Source organism: Thunnus albacares, chromosome 19 (assembly GCF_914725855.1).
Source record: "Thunnus albacares chromosome 19, fThuAlb1.1, whole genome shotgun sequence".
NCBI classification, from domain to species: Eukaryota; Metazoa; Chordata; class Actinopteri; order Scombriformes; family Scombridae; genus Thunnus; species Thunnus albacares.
Genome location: NC_058124.1, coordinates 15,815,884 through 15,842,468, shown reverse-complemented (window position 1 = coordinate 15,842,468; position 26,585 = coordinate 15,815,884). Strand labels below are relative to the sequence as shown.

The following is a 26,585-nucleotide window of genomic DNA, read 5'->3' as shown; positions in this document are numbered from 1 at the left end:
AACGTGCCAACCTGCTCATCAGGAGTGATATATAGCGCTTTTTATCCAAAGCGCTTTACAATGTTTCTAATGCTCACTCACTCATTCACACACACCGCTGGCGTTATGTATCTCGCCCAAGGACACCGCGGACTGGAGGAGTCGGGGATCGAACCAACGACATTCTGATTAGTGGATGACCCGCTCTACCTCATGAGCCACAGCCACCCCAAATGTAAGCCACAAACACTGAAGAAAAAGTTGTTTGTACTTGTCATTTCTGATGTGCAAAATATCCTTACTACTAACTTTTATATCTCTTCTATGATCATAATTAAGTGACACACATTGTGTGTGTGTGTGTGCTTGCGTGTATACCTGTGTACGAAGCGTTTGCTCTCCAGATAGGCCAGCGCTGTGCTGAGCTGGTAGGCAAACAGAATGAGAGTGGCCAAATCCAGACTGTACTTCCTCACCTGAAGGAACGAACGCAACTATAGAGACAGAGAAAGGAAGAGGGACAGAAAAACAGGAGTAATGAAAGAGTAAGTTTTACATTGAGTGTATACAGTATAGTGCATGCCAAGTCAATGTATGTCACCATTATTAGCAGCGTTTTCAGAAACTCATGACAAAACGCTGCCTTGATGCATTCAAGTATTTAATGTGCAAAGGTAAACAGTGTTTTTTCCCTAAAGGCTTATCAGGCCAGGTTTTTCTAAACAGCTTCTTTTGTATAATGTCAATAAATTAAACACACTCTCTCTCTCTCTCCCTCACACACACACACACACACATTCCTACCTCTCCAAGAGTACAGAGCTCCATGATGATCCACACCGGGTTCTCTGTGATCACTCCGATCAGCTTGACAATATGTGGGTGGTCAAACTGACGCATGGTCACTGCACGGAAAACACACATTTACACATTCAGCATATTTGAAATGAGTCATAGTTGTGCTACACCCTCTCTCTGCCTCAAACACACATACACACACTTACATGCTTCTTGTAGGAACTTTTCTCTGACGCTGTCTGAGGTGCAGTTCTTACAGGTCTTGATGGCGACAGGTAGAGATGGTTTGTCCTGCAGAGCAAACAGCAAACAAGTCATAAATTAGCAGACTATGAATAATACTGTATAGACAGTATCATCTTTATCTGTGTGTGTGTGTGTATGTGTGCATTTTACATACTGGGCAGCTGTAGATTCCTTGGTGAACATCTCCAAACTGACCTTCCCCTATGCAGCGACCTAACTCTATCCTGTCCCTCTGGATCTCATAGTCCCGCGCTGAGAGAGGAGAGCGGAGGAGACGAATGTGAAGGAAAGAAGAGAAAAGAGGAGAAATGTAGTGGAGAGGAGAGAGTTTAACTTGCTTACCAGCCACATTTGATGGGCTTTTCTTTGACTGCATAGATGGGGTTTAACCAGGACAATTTGGATGGTAAAAGATATAAAGTAAGCCAAACCAAAAAGATTGTCCTTGTTGATAAACCCACTAACTGGCAATCAGATTAGACTAAAATAAACCATAAAATGTCTCCCAGGTTTGCAGAGTAAATTCCCTTCCCCTGACACCTCTAACTAGACAAACTTTGACTTGACATGCATACTTCAACACAAAAACAAACAAACACACCGAAATACGGTAAACCCTGTTAACAGGCTAATGTACGGGGTCACAAACAATCAATGTTCACATGCACACCAGAGTCCCATCATCATTCCTGTTCATTTCTGTACTGACACGGAAACAAGTTGTTCTTAATAAGATCAATAATAGAAATAAAATCCAGCATTCAGATGACTGAACACATGGGTGAACTGTGTGCTGAAATAAATGCGTACTAGACTGAAATTAACTGATTTGCGAGAGCTGAAGAGTATTCTGTACAGTCTGTACCTTGCAGTAACGTTTTATATTCAGTGAGTATGTCTGAAGCAATCTGAATGAAACCGGTTGTTTTTGCAACTGAAACTGACATTTAAGTGTTATCAATATTTCCTCATTTTTGAAACATTTCAACAGAGGCGTATTAATGTCAGCTCCCAACCAACCGCAGTAAAAAAAAGGACTAGAAATTTGAACTTGAGTTCAAGAGGTTTATGCAGGACACTGATGAAGAGAAACTAATCCTGTAGACTTAATCTGTTGGGTTAAACGAAGCTCTGCTGTTTGACTCTGCCGACCGATAAACACAATAAAATACCAGCGACATAACCACAACACATTCCATCATAAGATTTACTGCAACGAATCCATACTGCAATCCGCTAGCAGAGAACTAATAATTGCTTCAAACAGTAGAAAACCCACAGACACTGAAAAAAACATACAACCACTGTGATAAATCAAGTAAAAAAAAAAAAAGAAGAAGAAAAGATATCCAAACCAATAGGATGGTGAAATGAGAACCAAGCCAGTAAATAACACAGATGCTGTGAGGTTGTTTAACTTCATGTTACCAAATTCAGATTAAATTGTCAATGAAGCAACATCTTGCATTGTTTCTGGATTGGCTCTCTCTTTCAATTCTAACACCCGACCCAAATAAAGTGCACTCTACAAAACACCAACAACCACAAATCAACAACAAACTGGATATAAGATCCATTGAATCTTTGCATTTTTCTTTGCCGGGCACTAAAGGTCAAAGAAAACATCCTACTATGGTTCCAACTTCTCCAAAAAAAAAAGCTTTATTATTGAGAGCATGACTGGTGTAAATCAAGAGGTTTGGTAGGTTCTTTGTTTAAAAAATTTCTTATAGCATGGTGCGCTATTTAGTTTTAATGAGAAATGATGACGAGACAAATCAGCTGCTTGCTAATCAAACAATATCAAACAATTTGATCAAGTGCCTGGCAAAGAAAAATACTCACAAAAACGTAAAATCAAGGCATTTCAGTAGGACAGAAGGGAGAGACGGGGAGTTTTACCTTCAACTACTCCATAGCTGACTGTGTTGGCGATGGGAAAAAGAGGAAGAAAGAGAGATGAAGAAGAGGGGAGAGAGCCAGACAGCTGCTTTAAGGTTGAAAATAGCTCAGAAAACACACACACACACACACATATACAGACACAGACAATTTACCCATTTTGCTCCGGATCTGATGTCCACTAATGAAAGAAAAACTGAGCTAATAACTGCCATTATATTATTAAAATAGTAAGTTCACCATACAGCTGTTGCAGTTATGTATATATTTATATATATAGCAGACAGTCTGACATGAACACACATACAAACTCAGACGCAGAGTAGGAAAATATGTCAGATGTCTGCAGAAAGTCTGTTTAGAGGAAGTCGCAGAAAGACGACAGAATGAGACAGAGACCAAAAAAAAAACAAACAAGCGAAAGAGACAAAGAAATAAAGACAGACAAATATAGCAAGACAAAGAAAGATAGAAAAAGACTGTGGGAGGAAAGGAGAGCACAGTCCATTTTTCAAAGTTGGCCACGCAATCAACAATATAAGTGCTCTGTAGTGGCCAAAACATCCACATTATGAGTATTGGAACAGTAGCCTAAAGGCATCATTACTCACAGAGGTTGAGCCAAAATATCAACTCGATGTAGTTCAGGGTTTTGACTGACATATGAATGGTTTTGACAGATGTAATGTGTCTCTAACCAACTGGTAGGAGTAGGAGTTGCAGCCTCCAGCCAGCGTCTCCACTGTTTATATAAGACAGTCAAACTGGCCTGACTTTGATTAGCCACCACCTAACCGAATGTGGTTTCATGTAGCTTCTTAGATGTTCCCTGTTTGAGTGTGTTTCTTGGAAAAGAGTCACACCACACTCTGCTTACTAGATAGCAGAGAGAAATTGATGTTTGTTTGAAAGTGCGGCCTGTTTAAAAGTGGCATAACGGTGAAACAGCTATTTCATTGTTCTTCTTCTGCCGGCACAACAGAAGCTGACATATTATTTTATTTAGTAGATTAAGCTAAAAGAGAAGTTGGAGTAAGTTACTTACTGGAGGGCATGGTGTATGTGTCCTCTTCATCAACTATCTCAGCATAGTCATCGGTCTCTGTAAAATTACACACACACACACACACACAGACACACACACACACACAGTAATTTAATCTCAAACATCACAAGAATACTAAAAGCATGAGAGAATAATAAGGAAAAACAAAAACACATGTGCTGCATGGAAGTCTAAAATAACACAAACAACAGGACAAACATGCACATGTTGATTGGTTTACCGTGCGTCCACTACAGTTTGAAGGGTTCCTCACACACAAGTACAAACATGTGTGCAGCAAAAAAACCAAAAAAAAAAAACACAAATTGCACAGAAACGTAAAAACAAAAAGAGCTAACTCTACCACCCTCCCAGTTAACTCTAACACCCTCACAGTTAACAACAACTGCAAAGAAACACCCACGTAGCTCCTCTCTTTCTCTCTCTCTCACACACACACATACACACACTTGGCGGAGAGTGTCAGCTGAGCATGTGTTGTGCATATCTGTCTGTATGAGAGCAGCTGGGTTGAAGGGAGAAGCTGTAGCGGTGGAGGAGCGAAGGGAAAGAAAAAGAGAAGAGAAAGAGGGAGTTGAAGAAAATGAAAGATGGAACAGGAAAGACAAACCAGCCATAAAGGATAGAGTAAGAAGGAATGGAGAGAGTAGAAGTGGTGCGTCTAGCTGTCATGTAAACAGATGGTAGCATTTAGGAACGAATCTGTTGCAGAATCAGACAGATAGGCAGAGAGAGAAAAAGAGAAGAGAGCCAGCGGGGGGGCAGAGGGAAAGATGGACCGAGTCTATCCTAACCAGATGGCGGTGTTTAAATAAAATCAGTGTGCAGACTCAGCTGTTAGAAACAAGAGTCAAACATCTGCTGTCCTGAACGTTACCCTCACAGCTCTGCTTGGGATTTATAAGGCTCTGTGGGAACGTGTCCCTAAATTTATCAGAAATCCTTCTCTAAAGCTTGTGGCCGATTTACTCGAGAAAACCTGCCATGCAGAGTAAGCAGGAGAAAGTACTACTAGCTAGCAGTTTAGTTGCTAATGCAAGGCTAGCTGAATAAACACTGGACGGTTGTCAATGTAAATGACACTGAAAAGTGTTTGCTATTATATATTAGTGCCTAAAGGAATAGTTTGACATTTTGGTAGCCGCTGGTTAGCTTAGCTTAGCATTAAGATAGAAACAGGGGGAAAACTAGCTAGCCTGGTTCTGTCCAAAGGTAACAAAATCCACCTTCCAGCACCTCTAAAGTAAATAAGAGTATTTCTGCATATGCCAAACTATTCCTTGCTGCTAAAGCTGGCTCATGACTGTAAAATAACATGAATGAAGCACTGCAGGATAATAAGGTTTTAGCTATTATTGCTACCATTACTTAACATGTACACTAGGCCAAAGGAGCAGAGGTTGGAAAAAGTTTAAACTTCTAATCAAACAGGCATGACCGTTGCTAAATCATCGCTGTGCATGATTTATATTTCACATGAGTTTAAAGAGGAAAGGAAAAGTCTTTAATGCGCCTCCAAAAATATCTTCATATGAGCTGGAGTAAATGCTGCGGCTCCACTTGCTCTGTTGCTGCTATTAAAATGCGTTTTATTGGATAAACTGATCATAAACAACGTAGCATTTCAATGAAAGGTGGTTTTCATTAGTCATTGTTTATTCGATAAAACTCATTTCAACAACAGAAAAACAGTGACTTTTTTTTTAGTACAGTAAGGCTTATCAGTGTTTCCGTATGTGCGATAACAAAAAGCTTCCAGCTGACTTCAAACCGATCAAACTTTTCTAATCTGTTAATTGCAGTTTACTTAAAACATTTTTAGTACTTTATAATGCTATTTTTTTAATGCAGATTTGTTAGTTTGTTCTCCGAGATTCATTGTTTGGATCACTGAATATTCACATCAATGTGGTTTGGGATAAAGAATCGACTGTTTCTAAGTTTGACTCCGGTCTCTTTCTGCTTTCAGTGGAGGGAAAATGTGTATATATGTGTGCGTGTGTGTGTGTGTGTGCGTGTGTGTGTGATCTAGTTAGCCCATTATAGCAAGGAATGCACCCGCTCTTGAATCCAGCAAACCTCTCCCTACTCTGTGCATGTCTGCATGAGTGTGTGCATGAATATATGTGAGTACATGTGTGCATGACTTTGTGTCTGTGTGTGTCTGTGTGTGTGTGTGTGTGTGTGTGTGAGGCCTGTGTGTAGAGAGAGAGAGAGACAGAGAGAAAGGTTTGGAGAAGTTCCCTTAAAGAGAAATACCACTTAATTTACAAATTCTGCTTTTTTGGGGGTTGTTCTTGTGGTTAAAAGCAGACATTTTTCAAATTTAGCGGTAATCCACTTTAAAAATAATCACAAATAGACACAGAAAGACACACACACACACATCATAAAATACAACACTAAAATAGTAAGCCACTCTAGCTACTAACAAGATGAGAATCATTTCATCTACAACTGATTTATTCATGTTTCCAATCAGTGAAACATGAGAAACAACACAATCAGCTAAATAATCATTGCATTGAAATCATTCTAAATGATTTCATATTATACGTACAGATGATACAGCACATACACACGTAGCGCCATTGTTAAAGGAAGGAGGAATGCATGCATAAACACCCACACACACACACACACACACACACCCACACACACACACACACCAACGCTACCCTTTCCCCAGGAAGGTGCAGTGTGTTGGTGCAGAGAGGACAAGAAAGAAGGGAACAACAGAGAGAGATTGATAAACAACAGCATTAACTTTACCATCCCCACTAAGATCTTCTGCAGGGTCCAGGAGAGCATGCAGGAAACGGGACAGCAGAAGAAGAGGAGGAGGAGGAGGAGGAGGAGGAGGAGGAGGAGGAGGAGGAGGAGGAGGAGGAGGGAAAGAGCAGAGAGAGAGAGCAAGAGGGAGAGAGAGAGAGAGAGAAAAGCAGGAGGCAAGAGGGAGAGAGAAGAGAGAGAGAGGAGAGGTTAGAGCATGAAAAGCCTTGAAACAACATGAGAGATGTTGCAGGATCTGCAAAGTCAAACACTCAGCGAGCAGTTAGTTAAGATCCAAAATATTTCCAGCGAAAAAGCTGAGTTAACAACTTCCATTAATGCTGTGCAGACACATGGAGGTAAAATGAACAAGTGCAAGAAAACAGTGACATTATGCAAGACAGTGTTTAGACTCCAGTATAGCTTCAGTGAGATATGCTGTCTGTGTCAAGCTGTAAATATTTGTAAGTCAGAGAGTTAATGTATGGTTAGCAGCAGAGTTTAACATATGAATTCCAGTGGTGGGTTTTAAACTGTGAGCAGCGTTGGATCCTCAACACCATTTATGCTTGATCAAGGCTCCCAGCATATCTAGAAAATTGTTCATTTCAAGCTTAAGAAGCATTTCCCAAAAGCATTGTAATTTAAGATGCTTAAATAAATGATTGTAGATGAATTTGTCTACAGAGCGTCTAGAGGAAGCTCCATGATCAAATGACATGTTTCACTGCGGTTTTCATTGTTTTTGTTAATTTTTAAGTCTACTTTAAACACGACCACTTGTGCTCTCTATAAAAATGAGTGATAATGTTTAAAATGAACCAAACACAGAGACACAACTATACAAATAAAGCTATTATTAGAAAGCTATGATTGCCAACAGACACACACAGCATTTTCATTTTGAAATCCTAAAAGTGGAATGTCCGCTGTGCCTGCGTGTCACATTTGGAGCCTCCAGCTGAAACAGTTTGGATCGTTTGTTAAAGTTTCAACAACTAAACAGCTGCTGTCCAGATTCAGGACTTTGCCTGAGCAGCAGTCCTGCTCCTGGTGACAGCTGCCAAAGCCACAGATGGAGACACAAAGACATACACTCACTCATTTAGTTTGTCATCCTTAGTGCAGAACCCTGTAAGTTTCATGTCTTTACACTGTCCTAAATATTGTTTTCCCCACAGAGAAATAGAGGTGCTATTATTCTTAGCTACAGAACAACACCTCTGAGCTGGTAGCGGACACTTTAACAGATCCTCTAAGTGAAGAACAATCTCTCCAACCACTGGGCCACCCTGCCACGAACTAAGCTCTGCCCCTTTGAATTAACTGACATAAAACACTGAAAATAATCATTATAAATAACCAAACTGTGACCTCAACGGCAAGGCATGTGCTGAACTCAGACATGAGAGAAACCATTTTACTCTGTGTGTTGGTACAGGGCCACTTCCAGTCACATCATTTAGTTGAATAGAAGTTAAAAAAAAAAAATTACAAAGAGGAAAATGGAAAATATTATTGGCTCGAAGACTGAACCCTTGTTCACATGAATGAGAGGTCAAATGTACAACTGGCTACTAATAGTAAGAAAAACTATTATTAATGCATCCCAGACAACCCTCAGGTTTTTACGGGTGATAACTCTCAATTAGAAAGTTCAAATCAAATTGTTTTCCATGTGTGTCCCGGTCTCTTTTGGAGAGCTTTGGCTTGGTTACGTGCAGCAACACACAACCAGTTATTGTGGTTGAATTGTGTTTGCGCATGTGTGCAGGACTGAATTAGTAAAAAGCAACCAGGCAGTGAGGACAAAGACAGTTTAGTAGAAGAGAGCACCCTTAAAAATAAGTTGGATTGTGACGCACCAGATAAACGTGATTTTCTGCAGTTATTAATACACAAAAAACTTTTAATTTTATATTGAAAATATGGAAAATGCCAAAATGGCTTCAAAAACTGTGCCAATATCATGAATGCTTTATAGTCTGTAACTCTCAGAAACACAGCTGCTATAAAGCATTCAAGAATACTAAATTATTCTCAAAGAGCTCATACACAATAAATTTCATTGTGTAATTTTATTTCAGATTTTATCAGTAGGTTGCTTCCTCCGAGGTTTTTTCTCTCTGTACTGCAAACATTCCCCAATAAGCACGATCACAAATCAGGCATTTTATTGCGCTACATCACAATTTTGTGGATATTCTCCTCTAAAAACTGTCCAAAAAGACCAGAGGATACCATTGGGCGGTGAATCTGAACAGAAGACAAAGGGGAGGAGGAAACGCCGCGCCTTGGTTGGCTTAGGAGGCGTCGATGTCACTAGGTCTTCAGCCAATCAGGCGAGAAAGAGAACAAGAGTGTGAGAGGAGAAAAAAAAACAAAAAACAGAGTGAATGGAAGTGTGGAGGGGAGATGTGAGAGAGGCAAGGGGGAGAGGAAGTAAACAAAAGAAAGTAAGAAGACAGAAACAGAGATGGAGGCAGGGATAGAGAGAGAAAGAGAGAGGGAGAGGGAGAGGGGGGGAGAGGCAGTCCCAGAGAAAACAATGAGATGAGAGGAAAGAGGAAAAAATGAGTGAAATAAAAAACAGATATTGGAGGAAATGGAAAGACAGAGAAAGACAGTAGTTGGAGCCAAGGAAGATATAAGAGGCTGTGCTTATCTCACCCCTAAACCAGCCCATTTGTAAGTGTGTGTGTGTGTTGCATGATTTTTATCTTACCTGAGACAGAGATAGCTCTTACTCCGCTCCTGACTGCTTCTAATTTTTTCTCATTGTTAGAGACTCTAGAGGGGAGGAGAAAAATAGGAGTAAGTTAGACAAGAATTACACAACAAAATAAAAAAAAAGTGAGCTAAATCAGAGCCTCTTTAACATACATCACTGGTTTTCAAAACCAGATCTCACTGAAAGAATAAACTGTGGAAACTGAGCTCTGTAGAAGAGAAAATGTCATCTGTAAACTAACCCTTACTGTTTCAATTATCTCTCTCTGCCTTTTCCCGTGGTTTCTCTTTTCTGTGTCAGCTGAGCTCTACTACTATCTTTACATCACAGACCACAACAGGCGGAGAGAAAGAGAGAGAGAGAGAGAGAGAGAGAGAGAGACGGAGAGTGAAGTGAAACTTAGAGTGAGAGACCGAGAGAAAGAGGAGGAGACTACCCAAGTGTTTAAAAACCCTAAGTGGAAAATATTTGGCTCCTAAACTTATCTCCTTATTTGACCACAGAGAGAGAGAGAGAGAGAGGCAGATTTGAGTTGAAATGACCAAAAGTAAGCAAAAAGCGTGTAGTGAACACACAACGTCAGGCTGCTACGGTCACAGATAAACAAACACAGTGAACTCCACCTTGCAAAAAAAAATTGGGAAGCACCAGTGTTTCCCCTTGAAATCTCTTTACAGGCCTGGTGGTTCTGAGACAAAAACCCTAAAAGAGGCTCATTTTGCATAAAAACACTGAATATGTAGCATTTGGTTGTTCAGTTTCTCTCTCACATTAGCTGTTAGTAAAAAGCCTTATTTTGAATTATGGGTTTTTGGAGCATGAAACCTTTTTTAAACTAATAAATCTTTTGAATTTTAATTCTCTTGGTCTATAAAATGTCAAAAAACAGTGAGAAATGACCATCAATATTTCCAAGAGCCCAATGTCTTGTCTTGAGATTGCTTCTTTTGTGCAAACTTTTGTCAAAAACTTGACATGTTAGATAATGATACATGATAGAAAATCTGAAAATCACTAATTCCAAAAATTTGAGAAGCAGACAACAGCTAATGCTGCAATAATTTCCTCAAAAATTGACCTAAATGATTAATCCTTTTTCAAAACTGTTGCCAACAATTTTCTGTCACTCAACTAATCAATTAATCAACCAACTGTTTCAGCACTACAATCCATACCAACATCATTCCAATATGTTAAAAGACAGACACAAAACACAAAAAAAACATCAAATTAAACTATACAATGTTAAAAATCTAAATCTAAATTACATTAGTACGAACTGAAACAAAACATAGAAATCCACTTTAAAACACCTACCTACAATATTAACATATTTATAGGGGTGCCCTGGTTGCCACACCGACCATAAACTGCAACATCTTGAGTTTCTCATCTCTCTCCCTCATTTCCTGTCATCTCTCTACTGTTGACTGATAATAAAGGCATTAAATGCCCAAATGTCCATTTCTGGGAACTTATGTAATGGCAATTTTGGATAGTTTTCTAGCAACAGCAGATTCTCAGAGACTGATTTAGTCTGAAGTAGATCTTCTTATAGTTCTTCTTAAACAAGGGTGTGACTCTAACTAGCCCTTTTTATTTCCAAAGAACTCTGATGTCACGATTTTCCTGGTAATAACAAACACAGAGTATAATTGTGTGTGCTTATTTTAACTTCTGGTAAGACTGTAACTGGTAAAACCAAAAGGTAAATCACCTCACAGTCAACATGCAGTCTTTCTTTGAGACAGACAGGGGAATGATCGATCGACTTACAGCTCTGATATAAGACTGTTTATAGACTTTTTTTAATGTAACAATACAAAGACTGAGACAGATACTTACTTCGGGATGGAAGGCAGCGCTCTCTCTCCCTCTAGAGGACAGAAACACACATCATTGTGATCAGAAAGCAATGAATACTCATCATACAAGTAAAACATGACCTTATATACAGTACAAAGGATATATAACATACATATATATATATATATATAAAAGACTGTTCTGCATAGAAGATGCATGAGAGGAGATACATTTAAAATACAACCAGTTTATGTATTGTAGCAGACTGATGATTCAATTCAAGCGCACTTTACTAAATAGAAGAACTGCACAACTAATTTTATTTATTTTTAAATATTTTTTTTAAAAGAGCATCTCATTTAGGCTCCATCTATAGTTTTCAAAAAACACTTAATAATTGATAATAATGATTAATCAACTGTAAAGTTAAAGCTCTTGTGATTCTTTAGAGATTATTGTAACCTCTATTAATAATAATAGGATGAAGATTATTCCTGTAGCCAATCATTGTCAAACTGCAAATTCCCAACACATGTACCTTTCTCTTAAAGGCCAATACTAAAATTTATAGAAATTTCTTTTAGAGGAAAAAATGTTATTTTGTTATACATACATTTCTTTTAATTTAACATATTAATAGGGTTTACAATGTCCGAAAGCAGCTAAATCATCGGTAATATTTTCACGTTTTTGCATGATTCAGAGGGACTGGAAAGAAAGGAGGGAACGACAGGTTCGTACCTTTCTGAACTCTGACGATGAAGGAATGAGTTTCCATGGTGATGAGCCGACAGTAACCGTCGATCAAGTCAGCCAAGTTCTCCGCCATGGTCAGTGATGCTGTCGTAACTGTGAGAGGCTACACACACACACACACACACACACACACACACGCACACAAACACACACACACACAACGGCAGGCCTGTTACAAAGAGCCATTATCTCCAAAGACAGACACATACACACTTACACATAACAGTCCAGTGGGGGTTTCCAGCGTCCACTTATGTTGGGGGGAAACTTCTCTCACTCTCATACTGTTAGTGTGTGTGTGTGCGTGTGTGTAAGTAAGTCCAATACTATAAAAGCCAATAAAACAAAAACACCACTCATACGGCAGTGGGTGTTACGAAACCCTTGCTCTGAAAGAAGAGCCATTATGTGAAATCTATACATGGAAAACAATTACATCATCTCTGTGAGCATCTCAGTCACACACTCAGCCAGACGGCAAAGTACCAGAGCTGTAATGGATACAGAGTATCGTAGTTCTTTAGTGACCATCATGACTAATAAAATATTAGCAGAAAAGCCACTAGAGAGAGCGAGAGAACTTGTATCTTACATTCTTCTGACCATTTCATTCTTTAATGAAACTACATATAAATGTAAATCAAGTAGCTTAAATGTTAATATACATAGTGGGACAAACAGTAGTAGTCGTACCTCAGCAGCTCCTGCTACGTTGAGCTGTAACATGCCTTTCCTGTCCTTCTCCTCCATAGCAGAGTACTGGATGGACTGAACTTGGTTAAAATTAGCTAGATGGGTGGGCTGCAGGCAGAGAGAGAGAGAGAGATTTAAGAGTTTAAATTAAAACATTAACTATAATAAATAAATTCTTATGTACTAATTCATTTGATTATGAATGCATGATATCTTTGGCCGTCATCTAAGGTGTCAAGCCAACAGTAAACACAACTGTGACATTAAAAACATCTGGTTTAACTCCAAAAACTACTCTACTGTCCATTTCAAACAAACATGTGAAAAAGGATCAGGCCTGAAGATATCTGAGGATGATTGGAGTCATATATGGGAAAACCAGGCTAAGACTACCAACTCAAGATCCTGGTGAGAGTTCTGTTTGAAAAACATAATACGATATTTTTTGACTCCAAAGTGGAAATTTAAACAGTGGTTGACAGGGACAGAATGATTCCTGGAGGCAGTGTGCTTAAAATAAATGGATGACTGCCCTCATATTTTTTGGGCTTGCCCTTTAATTTTTCCATATTGGTAAAGGATTGCACAAGAAATAATTATTTTTGAAAAAGAAGTTAATTGCTCTTTTGTCACATTATTCCTGGGCAAAGTCCCAGATAAAGTAATGGCACAGGATGAATATCTCTTTAAAATACTTTTAGCTGCAAGCAAGAAAGCAATCATATGCAGATGGTTGCAGGCAAACTCCCCAACAAAGGACAACTGGACTCCAATTATCAATTAAATAAACTGTATGGAGATATTTACCTTCACCTTAAGACTACAAGATGATCAATATGAAAAATACTGGAAAAAAATGGTCTACATATGTGTGCATATAGGATGTAATCTGTTAGATATGTATTCAAAAGACCCTGTTCCTGTACAAATATTATGTTGCCTATGTCAACCCGACCTTTTGCCGGAAAATATCAGTAAAAATGACTTTTGGGATGCATAACAGCGGTGGAAACTATTCACAAACTGTTTGAAACCTGGCCGTAATGTGTGATGTATGTGTTCTTGGTAGGAACTCACCGTAGATCCCTTGTCAGTGAGGTAGCTGATCCCTTCCTCTGGCCCAATAGCCAACTCCACCTGGATCACCCAGCTGGACTGTTAAAGAGAGGAAGACCGTTGAAAAGGAGAAAAGTACACAAAGTGGTGATGAGGGGGAGGATGGGAGAATAAGCAGTTGAGGAAAAGATTATACTGGGAACAGTAAATGGTTGGTGTAAATAATAAACACATTGATTGATTAAAGTAAAATTGATAATGCTTTTAGGAGCCAGCTGCTGTCACTACGAGCAACCACGATGCATTCAGCTGAAAGTCGCCAGTTCACACGGTCACTGTTATCTGGTCTGTGTCTGTGTTATCTGGTGATTTCAGGGAAATGTGTTGTGGTTGTCGTGGTGACAGCAGCTGTTGAAAACACGAATGTGGGTGTCCTCCTTAAGTCTTAAATTATCGTACGCTCAACACACAAATATTGGTCTGGTCCTTTTTGTATTACATTATGTAAATTAAATGGTGTCGCCAAACAAGAAGCATTCACATTTCCTGCCCATTACAACCAAATGCCCGGCCAGTTACTTTCCTCTGGCGCTGGGACTGGTTGGGAAGCAGAAGTGGAGAAAAGTCTGGGGCACAGCACCACATCCTGGATACATGCAAGACCTGATGCCACCAAAAGGGGTCAACCTAACACAGCTAACCAGATCTTTCAGAGTACATGAGGATACAGTAGGGAGTGAATGCAAGACCTACCCCGAGGGCACATTTGAAGCACTCCTTGTCGTAGCGGTAGATTGGTGCAAGTATCTCCAAGAACTTGAGGATGCACTGCTCATCGTTGAGATTGGCCACCTGCTTAAACGTCTGCTGAATCAACTTACGAAGAGTTTTAGCCTGAAGAGAAAAGAGATAGTGGAGGCGTAAATCATAGAAAATTCAAGCCATAAACTTTTTCTTTCAAATGTTATCCAGCTGATACAGCAGAAAATATAAATAGGTGAGAAGTAAATGGAAGAGGCCCGAGGGGTTGTGTGTGTGTGTGGGAGGGTGCAGAGTGACAGAGACACTAAGAGACATTGATTGACTAATAGTCCACTCTGGTTCCAATCAAACTGACCTCACCACTTCATTCTAGAGGCACACTCAGTTCAGATCAATACCTTAATAAAGACACATTGATACAGTCAGTTACCACTCAATTAGGGATGCAAATTTTAAGCAATTTCTCTAATCGATAGTTGGCCGCCTTATTTGATTATCAGTTGATCAGCGATGATTTATGAAATACGTTTTTCCATTTGAAAACCATTTTAACCACTGTGTAGGTTAGGATTCTCACGCTTTCTCCCCTCGCCTCCACACATTTGGAGGATGTGTGGGGCCAGAGAGTATCTGAACAGGAGGTGGCAGTATTGATAGCTCTGTCCTCACACCGCAGAGCGCAAGTACTTTCTGTGGTGTGACAGGAAGGGGACATGGAAGTACAAAACGGTCAGGTCTACAGATGTCAACCAGTTGCCTGGATGTGACGAACAGCAAGAGCATTGGGGCTTTATAGGGGGAGGGTGCTGCGCGGTAGCTACCTCCTGATTGAGTGGTGAGTGCATAGAGGTTTTTTCTCAGATGCTGAGCTGGAGCCTTGTTATGGTAAACCAATAGCAAAGCCCATTAGAGGACAGAGCATATAAGACATAAAACTGGCCCAATAAAATCTAAAGTGTTACTTACAGAAAACAGCTGCACAACTTCCAACTTCACTAGAAGACATTAATTAGATCAGACTAGATGTGTTGGACATGTCTAACAATTAACATTTCATCAAAATTTCTGTAGCCTTCAACATTAAATAACCAGCAACGTCATCGAATAAATATAAAACATGTTACCCCAGTCTCCCAACAACAGACTTCAGTCTGACTGATTTAATATAAAATAAACTGCACACCTGATCTACATGACGGAGTGATGTGTGTGTTCACTGTAGCTAACGTTAGCCCAGCTGCTGGAAACAGCTGCTCAGCTGGACGGACGTCCCGGGGATGAACAATACTGTTGCTCCGACTTTATCTGTCTATTTACTGCCACCACTAAAATGCATTCATACTCAAAGCAGGGGAGTGTTGCTTTTATGTTGATTTTGTTGGAAGCATATGTGATTAGAGTCCTGCTGTCTGACACTCAGCTCTCAGCCTGCATTAACCAAGCAGCTGCTTCTGTTGAAGATGTTAGTTTAACAACAGCATGAGCGTCAGGTAAATAAACCGTACAGCTGCCAGACAACAACTCGGTGGAATTTTCACAACTTTATCAACAGGACTGCCTCAGTGAGCAGAGCAGGACTTGCTGTGACTTTTTTCTTCCTCAGAGGGCAGGGAGGTGCGTTTGTTTTACAGTTTGTGCAGCCGTTACAGGTGGTCACCAAACACACCTGTAACTCAATCTCATTAAAAAGTGAGAGGCTCCACCTGGTGGTAAAAACACATACTACAGCAAATCTACACAACATTTTCTGACAGTTACACCACACATCCCTCGTCTTCTGCATTATCCATTAATATATTTTTAATGAGTTAAATTATTAACAGCAATAAACAGATAACCGATTAATCATTGACATCCTTACATTCATATAAAAAAACATCAAAGTCTGCCCCGAGTATTACAAGCACACTATCAGATTTCGATCTTTATAGGTTTGTTCAGTCACCAGGTTGTAGACAGATGGGGAGCTGACATAAAGAAAATCCATCTAGGAATATTATTCTGCCATTTACAATCCTCTCTAGACATAAAGATGCACAACACACACATACATGCAATGTCATATATAATCCTCTCTATCTGATGTACTGTATATCTAAAACCACCATGATTTATATTGAGATTTACTGACAAATTACCTTTTTGATCCTTTTCCAGCCTCATATAATTAAGCTTGCGCTTTAAGACATATCTACAGACTAATGCACAGAATTATGAACATTAAATATACTGTAGGTGACACACACTCAGTACATGATGCGAAATTAACATTCACACACAGTGTACGGACTATCCCAAGCTATAAATAGCTCTCTGTATATAGATTAAGATTAAGATTACAGGAGATTTAGTTCAGTGCAAACCAGGCTTAAAAAAAAAAAAAAAAAAAAAACAGATTTACAGTAGGCTGGTACAGTACAGTAAGGTCATTCCGCACAAAATTAATGGGCAGTTTAACAGTTAAAATTACAGCTAAAATAATGAATTGATGCACTGATTTTAGAGCTGCAACAATTAGTCAAATGAAAGAAACTATTTTTATATTCGATAGTTGTTTATATTCGATTCAGTCATTTTTCAATCAATAATGCCAACATTGATTTGGTTCCAGCTTCTCATTTGTGAGGATTTTCTGTTTTTCTTTGTCATATATGACAGTGAATTGAATATCTTAATGTTTGGGATTGTTACTGTGGGCTCTCAGAAATTGTGAACGCCATTTTTCATACTAAACAATCAAATTGATACACCAAGTGAATAATCGGCAGATTAAACTGTTAGTTGCAGTCCTAAGTGTTCTGCTAACTACAAATGTAACTTGGACACAAGCAACTGACTGACCTCAGATGGGTCTAGACAAGTGGGTTTGTAATGAATATTTATCCTTAATTTTATTTCTTTTATCCATTGTGCTATTCATACATTATTTCAGCATTACAGAGCCTTTTTATTTCCAGCTGTCTACTCATTAAGTCTGTGGGAAGCGTACAAACACACACATAAATGCATGTAGGCAGACACACACACACATTCATCTACAGTGTCCCTGTGTGTTTAGCTCTGTGTGTTTGACATTTCAACAGATGTGAAAGACAGATAACAGACATATAATTACAGAATATGATTTATTTGTGTGTGTGAGTCTTGATAGGATCACTGTTATAATTCCTAGAATTCCACCACACCACTCGAACACACACACACACACACGAGGATATTGTCAGTCCAAAGTGTCCACCCTTCCTGAGAGGAAGTACTGTGAGTAGATATCGCTCTCCCCATCACTATGCTAAGTGTCACTATGGCAACAGGCTGACCAGTTATGTCACTTTGCTAACCAGTCGCGGCACTTATACAATATGTTTTTTGAAATTTTCATAAAATCCATCAATCTGTTTACAGCAGGATACAATCATGGTGTGTATTATTGTTTCCTTTACAGTGATTTGTACCAGCAGTGGCTTGATGTAGTTTGAGGTTTTGTTTCATTAGGCTGCTTTATGTCTTTACTGCAGAGAAGTCCAATATTACTTTGTGTCAAAGTGGCTTGCTTTTTCACCGACATAAATGTGATGGTACATCTAATTATGTGCTGTGTCTTCAAAGTTATACTGACTGAAATGAAGTCTCATTAAAAGCACACTCCACCGATTTAGCATTGAGTTCTCCTGTAAGTTGAGCTTCATTAAAACTCACAAGAAGGATGAGAAAGCTGCAGAAATAACTGACCTCACTGTTTTCCCAGCATACAGTTACTGTCACCCTGCTGGTTTGATTCCTGATATGTTAGCCCTAACCTCCTGTTAATGAATGACTGCAGTATTATTTTTCCATTAAGTCATTAATCCCATCGATGGTTGGCCAGCATGCCGACCAGTACTGCATACAGCCTTGTATATTTCTTCCAACTATTTCTTCAACCACATATTAATTTCTTGATGACTCATATGTATCTCATTGCAGTGTCATAAAATCATATTGTGACACTCCTTGATTTCAGAAAGCGAAATAGTTATTCAGTAGTGTTACGTATCCATCCAGGGAACCGGCTACTCGACTCAAGCTGGAGCTGGTTGATAAAACTTTGATCTCCAAAGCTCCCAAAGGTCAGTTTTACTAAACCTGCTGCCCTGCCTGTCGATATAAATGAACAGACTCTGCTCTTTATAAAAGGTTTTCACCACAGCTACCATCAGTCACCGTTTACTACCACAGCCATCTGCTCTGGGGCGCGTGTGTGCGTGTCTGTGTGCGTGAAAAAGTGGAGTCCATTGAGAGAGAATAATCCCATTAAATGACTACCATTCTCTTTCACCCTAGTGGACAGCAGCAACATAAATGACAGCTGTGCTCTCTCTCTCTGACACACACACACACACACACACACACACACACACACAAACACAAATCTATGCGTGTGCCACAGAAAGAGCAGCAGATGTGTCAGAAACGTATCATTTGTATATCATCGTTATTATCATTTAACGGCTATTATGTGATGGAATTACATATAAAAAATGCTGAAAGACATACACGACAAACTCATTATGGCTGCAGGTAACAATTCATCATTGATTAATCTGTCGACTGTTTTCTCAATTAATCAATGAAATGGTTGATCAATAAAAGGCTAGAAAAGTGCCTAGATGAAAGTTCCTACCACAAAAGGGAACGTCTTCATATCACTTGTTTTACAGCTGAAAGCAAACAAATTTGGGCAGTTTCGCATGAGAAATAGCTTCATCAATTAATTGATAATCAAAGTATTAGCCAAATAATTTTCTGTCAGTTGATTAATCAATTTATCAACTAATCGTTTCAACTCTAGGACTGATTTATTAAATAGTGACAAATACTTCAACTCATTCTCAAATCTCAACATCAGTCCAGACATCTACAGTCAAGACCGATCTGCCAAATTCTGGATGCCTGACAGCACATGTGTGTTTGTGCATCTTCATGGCTTATAAAACAGGCCTCGGGGGAGTGAGTGTTGTCATTTTTGCCAACGGGAGTAGACAATGAGGGGAGGGAGAGGAGGAGAGGAGAGTAAAGTAGGTAGGTGGGCAGCTGAATTCAGCACGACTTGACAGACAGAGGGGGGTGCGGGGACCCCAGAAGGAGACGCACAATGACACCTCCCCCTCCCACCTCATTGTTGGAAAGAGAAAGTGGGTTTAAACATGACCTGAGGGTCGCACACACACAAACGCAGTTTCTCTCCCTCTGCAGAGCATCTGTCTGCCCGCCTGCTGACATCAAGACCTTTTCGGGTCACTGGGCCTTTCTTTCTCTCTCTCTTTCTCTCTCACACACACACACACACACACACACACACCAAGAGCCTTCCCATAAACGCGTGCCGTAAATTTATCACTGACACAGACACTGTTCATTATGCAAGCACACCCCAACCATCACATACAAACACAACCTACATCCATCAAACTGAAAATTAACTGAATTCTCTATTCTGGCACAAATGACTCGCTTTCTTTTACACATATGTTCATCTCCCACCAAATGATAAAAACTGAATCTGAGTCATGCTCAAAACTTAACAAACTGTGTATATTTTGCATTTTCCCCCATTCACCACCAACATAAACCATCTACAGAAGCTTCAGTTTACTATCACGAGTTTTGAAGTGACATCGTTATGGTGATACATTGAGGAGGACATTTGTTTGAGCCTCCGTTAACATGCAACTATACACTAGCAGAATTAATGTATGCTGTTTTACATAATTTTATATGTAATTGTTTCCCTCAAAGGGAATTGTATAACAACTTATCAGGAGTCTAACAAACAGAACAGAGACTGTTGGAACTACACTCATCTTTTCACGTATGAAGTATGTGTCATTTTCCTATTCTGTCTCTTACTTGTCTCTGTTCAGCTGAATTTCCTCGCTTAGTTGGCCAGGATTAAATTTCAATCTTGGAAGAGTCTTGGACTGCTTCACACTTCGTCAGCCAGGCCAGACTGAGTCTGACAACAAATCAAGTAACACATTGAAAAATTTGGCTCAAAAATGACACTCTTTGGTTTTCTTTTGGTAACTGAGTAACACTTCTGGGGGAAGCTGGGGCACTATGACAGCAGCTGCTGAGTGACAACTGAACACTAACTCAACCTGCCAAGACACCAGAGCTGTGCAGCATTTCTTCCACAAAGTCTGTTTTTAGCAACACTACACACACTATCTTGTGTATTTTATAACTCATCATTCTCACCTTGACTGAATCCAACAGGTCTTTTGGGAAAAAACGCCTCAAACCAACATCTTTCCTGCAAAGAGAGACAGAAAAAAATAGGAGGAAGAGAGCAGAATGTTTATTATGCTGTAATTACACTGAGGAATGTTAATTGACAAGCATTTTTTTTGCCTTTATCTGATTGCAGCAGATTATTTTTTCCCTTACTGAGAAATTACCAACAGCTACAGACAGAAACATTTAGGCAGACGGTAAAACTGAAGAAAAGAAACAGAAAACAGAACCAGAGAGCTACAGTATGACTAAGTGCTGACTACAGAGCACTACTCATCTTTTCCTAGGACATGGGGATGAAGGAAAACAGAGAGAGCAGAAAAAGATAGAGAGAGTGAGAGGCATGGAGGAGTACAAAGAGGGAGACCACAGACACAAAGAAAGATGTGAAGAGCTAAAACAGGAAGCTAGCTAATGACTCAAACTCCTCTGGAGAAAAGACAAGTACAAATAGAGGAGGAGAGGAAGAGTGAAGATAGAGTGAGGGAAGAGATGATCATTTCTCCCTCACTTCTTTATGATCATAATTTTGGGTTTTTTTTTCTAACTTTAAACGTGCTGCATGTCATCCTAACAACCGTTCTCAAAGTCAGATCTGTCCAGTCTGTCAAACAGTGAACGACGAGCACAAAAACTCACAGATGAGGCACTAAACCATGGGCACACTGATTAAACGCTTTGCATTAGCTCACAGACCACAAGACCTGCAGCCAAACTACACACAGCTGATCACCGACATGCACACATGTTCTGTGGCTGTGTAACGGGAATTAGCTAGTCAGTCGTTTGTTCCGGGAAACCAAACAACAGTGTCGAAATGCAAAAAACAAAACAAAAAACTAGCGTACCATTTGTTACTTGTTATATGCCTGTTAAACAAAATGAGAATATGTTTGATAAAAAAAAATTGCAGCTGGCAATGGAAAGTTTTGTTTTGCAATGTTCTGATTGGTAATGGTTTTTTCCCTTTGATTTTAAAACAATTTCCTTAAAATGTTCAAGAGGTTGCCTAGAAAGAGCTACATAATTTGGTAATAATTATAGAGAAAATGGACAGTGTTAAATCACTTTTTCACTGAACTGCTTCCAATGAATTGCTAGTCTAACCAAAACAGTCTTTTAGTCAGTTCATGAAGGTCAGGTGAACGTACAGAAAGTTGAAATTACGAATTATATGTTGTATAATTAGACATATATCGAATGAATAGTGAATGGGTTACTTGGGTTTAAAATGAGCTTTTTTCTTTGGGGAAATAAGTTTACTTACTTATTGACGGAGAGTTAGATGAGAGGATCGATACAACTTTCATATCTGCCCATTAAATATTAAGCTACAGAGAACAGCCGTTTAGCTTAGCTGAGCACACAGACTAGAAACAGAGGGAAACAGCTAGCCTAAAACAAAGATAACGAAATCCACAGACCAGCACCTCTAATGTTCACTAATGAAAACGCTCAATGATTAACACGTTTGTGTTTGTTTAATCTGTAGAAATAACTGTGGTGTAAAAACAAAAGGTTGTGATTTAACAAGGGGCCGGGAGTAGAAACTTCCTCAAGTCTCCGCTGGTTGTCTGGCAAGCTCACAATGACCAAAAAAAAAAAACCCCCACTGTGACCACAAGACATCAGAAAGTTATTGGTGTTTGAATAAGTGAATTTCCCAGAAAGTTGAAATACTGCTTTTAAGGGCATTCATATTTTTTCCCATAATTGGTACAGAATATAGCTTGTTTTTTCAGGAAACTTCTTGTAAAATGATTAGGGAATTACTCAGAAACTACAGACTCGTTAAATAAAGCGTAACCTTCTGGTCTTTTGCTTCTGGAAGAAGCGGAGGTGAAAAACAGGGACAGATTAAATGGGTGAAATCACTGATGAAGATGAACTGCTAGAATTTTACCAAGGCCAATTCAAAATGGTCAGTGGCCATCGATAATGGCCAACTACAGCTTGGTGTCTCTGAGCCTTAACAGCACTTTCCCTCTCGCTCTCTCCTTGGTTTAAAATATGCATGACACAACATCTCTCTCCCCCCCACCAATCGACAGAGAGAGGCGGCGAGGGAGAAACGGAGACAAAAAACAAAGAGATGAAGAACATGGGATGAAAGCAGACAGAAATAGAGGATGGGAGCACGGTGAAGAGCAAAAGACAGAGAAGAGATTGAGAGGATGAAGAAGCCAGACAAAGGGATATGCGCGGAGAGCAGAGATAGGAAGACAGTAGGCATTCTTCTCAGTTAATTGGAGAGCTTGTTAGGCTGACAGACTGAAAGAAAGACTTCATTGGAATAGGGCAGCTCATTAGAATCAGACCGGGTTAAAGCCAAGCCTCGTTAAGGCCGCAGTTTGTTCGTGTTCTCCATTGACATCCATCTACCAGAGTGCTGATAGTGGATCAACACATGAAGCAAACCAGAGAGCTACAATAGGGCTCAATGAACTAAAATAATGGGTATTAAACATAAGTAATCATGTGTGTGAATACAGATAGTTAAACTGTGTGAAAGATTTTTCTTCACGCCAGTAACAACATGTCAAATCACAGTTAGACTACAACTAACTACTGTATATATTTTCAAAGATTCGAAACTCTTGTACAATTTCCACACAATTACCTGAAATATTTGTTTCAACTATCCAAACTTTTCAGATTTGTTTTTGCATCCTGTTCAGAAACCTGAGTGAGGATTTTAGGTATTGTGTTTCTGGCATATCTGCTGGGTTACGAAGCATATTTCCAGTTAGAGGAAATGAAGAGGGGATGTTGTGCCAGAAAGTTTGCCAGCTGGAAGTGAGGGTCCTCATTGCTCATGAAGAAAAATACTTACTCCAGTAGTTCATAGTTGGATTTCTTGTCAAGGGCGTTGCCTCTCATCTCTTTGAAGAACCTCCTGGAATTTAAACCAGCGAGACGAGGAGAGATAAGAAGGTCAGCACCACTCACTGCGGTCACACCCACATTAAAATCTTTGTCAAAATGTTTCAGGTTTTAAAATTCTTCTCACACAGCACAAAAGACACACCGCAATGAAATTAAAGATGACATTTTTTAGAGTGTTGCTCTGAATAATGAATATCGACAAATGTTGGGTTATCAGTGTAGCTGAGGGGCAAACAGATTGTTTGACACCAAAACAACTCAAGTTCTCAAAAAGCAACTCAAACTGTCTCTCTATTTGGTGGTTTAGACTAGAATATAGCTAAAATACAGACTTCGCAATGTTTCATAATGACACAAGAAGTTACGTAAAAAGGAAATAGATATCGACACTGCATTGTAAACAAAAGTACTGAACTGGAAGTCAGTGCTGTGAGCATGTCTTACCTGATTTCTAGACAGCCCAGTTTAAGAGCTACGTCTTGCTCAACCTGCTCCCCGATCTCTGTCATGTAATCGTTCTTCACCTGGAAGACACACCACCAAAATATGTTTATAAACAACTAATGTCAGGCCATTTATCTAACACACAAATACACACACAGCCCTACTGACCTAGATTACTGAGAGGCAAACACACACAGTCTTCTAGCAGTGCCATATGTCTCACTGATCACAGAAATGACATATGTTCATATGTTCGTGTGTGTGTGTGTGTGTGTGTGTGTGTGTGTGTGTGTGTTTACCTGGTGGTAGAAGTAACTGAGTGTAGGTTTGTCTTCTGTAAACTGCTGCACAAAGCCCTTTGGGAGATATCGGATCCTTAATTCATACCTACAGAGGAGAGGAAGTAAAAGAGAAGTGGCAAAAAAAAATTACCTACAGGCTGAGGCACAAGATTAAAACATCAAGAAAACAAACAAAAAACATGAAGGCGATGATGGTAAATAGAAGGAGAAGAGAGAATTGAAGGAGGGTGGTAGAGAGGCAGAGACATAAGGAGGTGAAGAAAAAAATATATATGCAAGAATGTAAATAAGATGAGTAGAAGAGACACAGACAGGCATTGAGAGAGTTGTTGACTTAGTCAGACAAAGCAGGCATCTGGTTCTCTCTCTCTTTATGTCCATAGTGCAAAAGGTCCTAACCATATAATAGTATTAGCACCACGACAACCACAATAAAGGTACTATACACCAGTGCATTAACATCCAAACTGCCAAACCAATACAACCACAGTGCACCACACACAAGGCCTCCAAACAACACACGACAGACGGGTCACACTGTTTGGCATGACAGCGTTTCCAATAAATCACTTCTGTTGCTTTGGTAAACAATAGAGAAGACTGCTGAAGCTTGTTGTTCAGGAAAACAGCAACTTTGTCTTAATTTACAAATGTCTAAGAAACTGCTAATGAAGTGCAACCTCACAGTTTTCCTTGAATGCGTTTTCCTCAAGGACCTGCACACACTTGATGTGAACTTTAACAACACGTTGTCTCTTAAATCGTAACATTTGTGCACCAGAGCAGTTGTGGTGAAAGTATTTAGATCCATTACTTAAGTAAAAGTACTAATACCACAATGTAAATATACCTCATTACAAATCAGAAAGTAATTCATTCAAAGTCTTACTTAAAGTATTATCAGTTAAATGTACTTAAAGGATCAATGTAAAAGTAAGCTATTATATATTATATTATTAAATTGTTAAGACTGTTGCTTGTTGTATTTCACTGCTGTAGCTGGTCCAGGTGAAGCTAATTCAACTACTTTACACTGTTTAATCTATAAAAACTCATTGTGTATTACAATCTTATTGTATGTTTTGTATGTAAAATCTGTCTAAAATAGCTGTCTAATAAATGTAGTTAAGTACAATATTTCCCCCTGAAATGTAGCAGAGTATAAAGTAACATCATATGATAATACTGATGTAAAGTACAAATACTTTTAGTACAGAACTTGAGTAAACGCATTTTGTTACTCTTATTTACCACTGCACCTCAGTAATATCCTTTTTTGTCTTCCCCTGCTGGCTGTATAACACCAACTCTGCCTGTGAGCCAATCAAATAGTTACAAAACAACAGCGCTGTAACAAAAAATGCAAATTTTGACTGACATAATACTTATTATGCCGCATGATATGTCGCAGTGACTACAGATCTAAGTGATCAAACAGCCTCGTGTTCAAGACCTTGGTGTACAGACAGACTTTGTGTTCTCTCACCTCCACTCCTCACTTGGTCGTGTCTGTTCATATTTCTCTCTGACGTGGGAAACACCCATATCTGGATGAAGCCAGTGCAGTTGGTCTCTGGATTGGCTGTTGCTGAGACGAAGGCCGAAACATGACGTCCAGCGCACTTTGTGGATGTCTAGAATCTTCTGGATGATTCCCTAGAGACAAAGAGTAAATGATTATATTTTTATATACAGAACTGTGCAAAAGTTTTAGGCATATATGGCTTTTAGGCTTAGATGTTTAGATTCTAAACATCTAAACAATTAGACACAGTTTAAAGCAGTGATGAAACTGAACGCTAATAGTATTGGCACAGGTGTATCAGACTAAACTAAGCTAAATTACAATGCCTTTCCCCTTTTATCTGTGGAGGGTCAACATATTTCTATCAATGTGGTCATCTTTTAAATAAAACATATCCAGTGGACAAAACATTTATCCAGTCTATAAATCAGTCAGTCTGCCAACTGTGCTAATGTTTATGTCTGGAATTTTGCATCAGGTCAACAATAACATCAGTCTACGTCTGTGTATGTGTGTAGGTGACTTCAAGCAATTGAACATGACGTTCCCACCCAAACAAGTTGACAGACATCATACACACACGCACAA

At 39.3% G+C, this 26,585-nt stretch overlaps 1 protein-coding gene across 14 annotated transcripts in view; it reads right to left on the bottom strand.

Annotated features, from left to right (window-relative positions):
* Positions 1 to 26,585, bottom strand: part of ptk2aa (protein tyrosine kinase 2aa) — a 68,983-nt gene that overhangs the window by 17,495 nt on the left and 24,903 nt on the right. For 2 of the 14 annotated variants that reach the window (XM_044334889.1, XM_044334890.1), the window contains exons 4-22: positions 25,959 to 26,128; positions 24,470 to 24,557; positions 24,171 to 24,250; positions 23,674 to 23,736; positions 20,805 to 20,859; positions 14,559 to 14,699; positions 13,827 to 13,904; positions 12,750 to 12,857; positions 12,042 to 12,159; positions 11,340 to 11,370; positions 9,489 to 9,553; positions 9,005 to 9,091; positions 6,764 to 6,781; positions 3,971 to 4,027; positions 2,926 to 2,946; positions 1,178 to 1,275; positions 984 to 1,068; positions 784 to 884; positions 358 to 473 (exon numbers count right to left, since the gene is read on the bottom strand). In XM_044334889.1, coding sequence (XP_044190824.1) covers positions 358 to 473; positions 784 to 884; positions 984 to 1,068; positions 1,178 to 1,275; positions 2,926 to 2,946; positions 3,971 to 4,027; positions 6,764 to 6,781; positions 9,005 to 9,091; positions 9,489 to 9,553; positions 11,340 to 11,370; positions 12,042 to 12,159; positions 12,750 to 12,857; positions 13,827 to 13,904; positions 14,559 to 14,699; positions 20,805 to 20,859; positions 23,674 to 23,736; positions 24,171 to 24,250; positions 24,470 to 24,557; positions 25,959 to 26,128 — 1,580 coding nt within the window. Of the gene's footprint in view, positions 1 to 357; positions 474 to 783; positions 885 to 983; positions 1,069 to 1,177; positions 1,276 to 2,925; positions 2,947 to 3,970; positions 4,028 to 4,211; positions 5,114 to 6,763; positions 6,782 to 9,004; positions 9,092 to 9,488; positions 9,554 to 11,339; positions 11,371 to 12,041; positions 12,160 to 12,749; positions 12,858 to 13,826; positions 13,905 to 14,558; positions 14,700 to 20,804; positions 20,860 to 23,673; positions 23,737 to 24,170; positions 24,251 to 24,469; positions 24,558 to 25,958; positions 26,129 to 26,585 lie in introns of those variants that run through there. The other 12 variants (XM_044334891.1, XM_044334900.1, XM_044334892.1 and 9 more) reach the window with 7 other exon arrangements.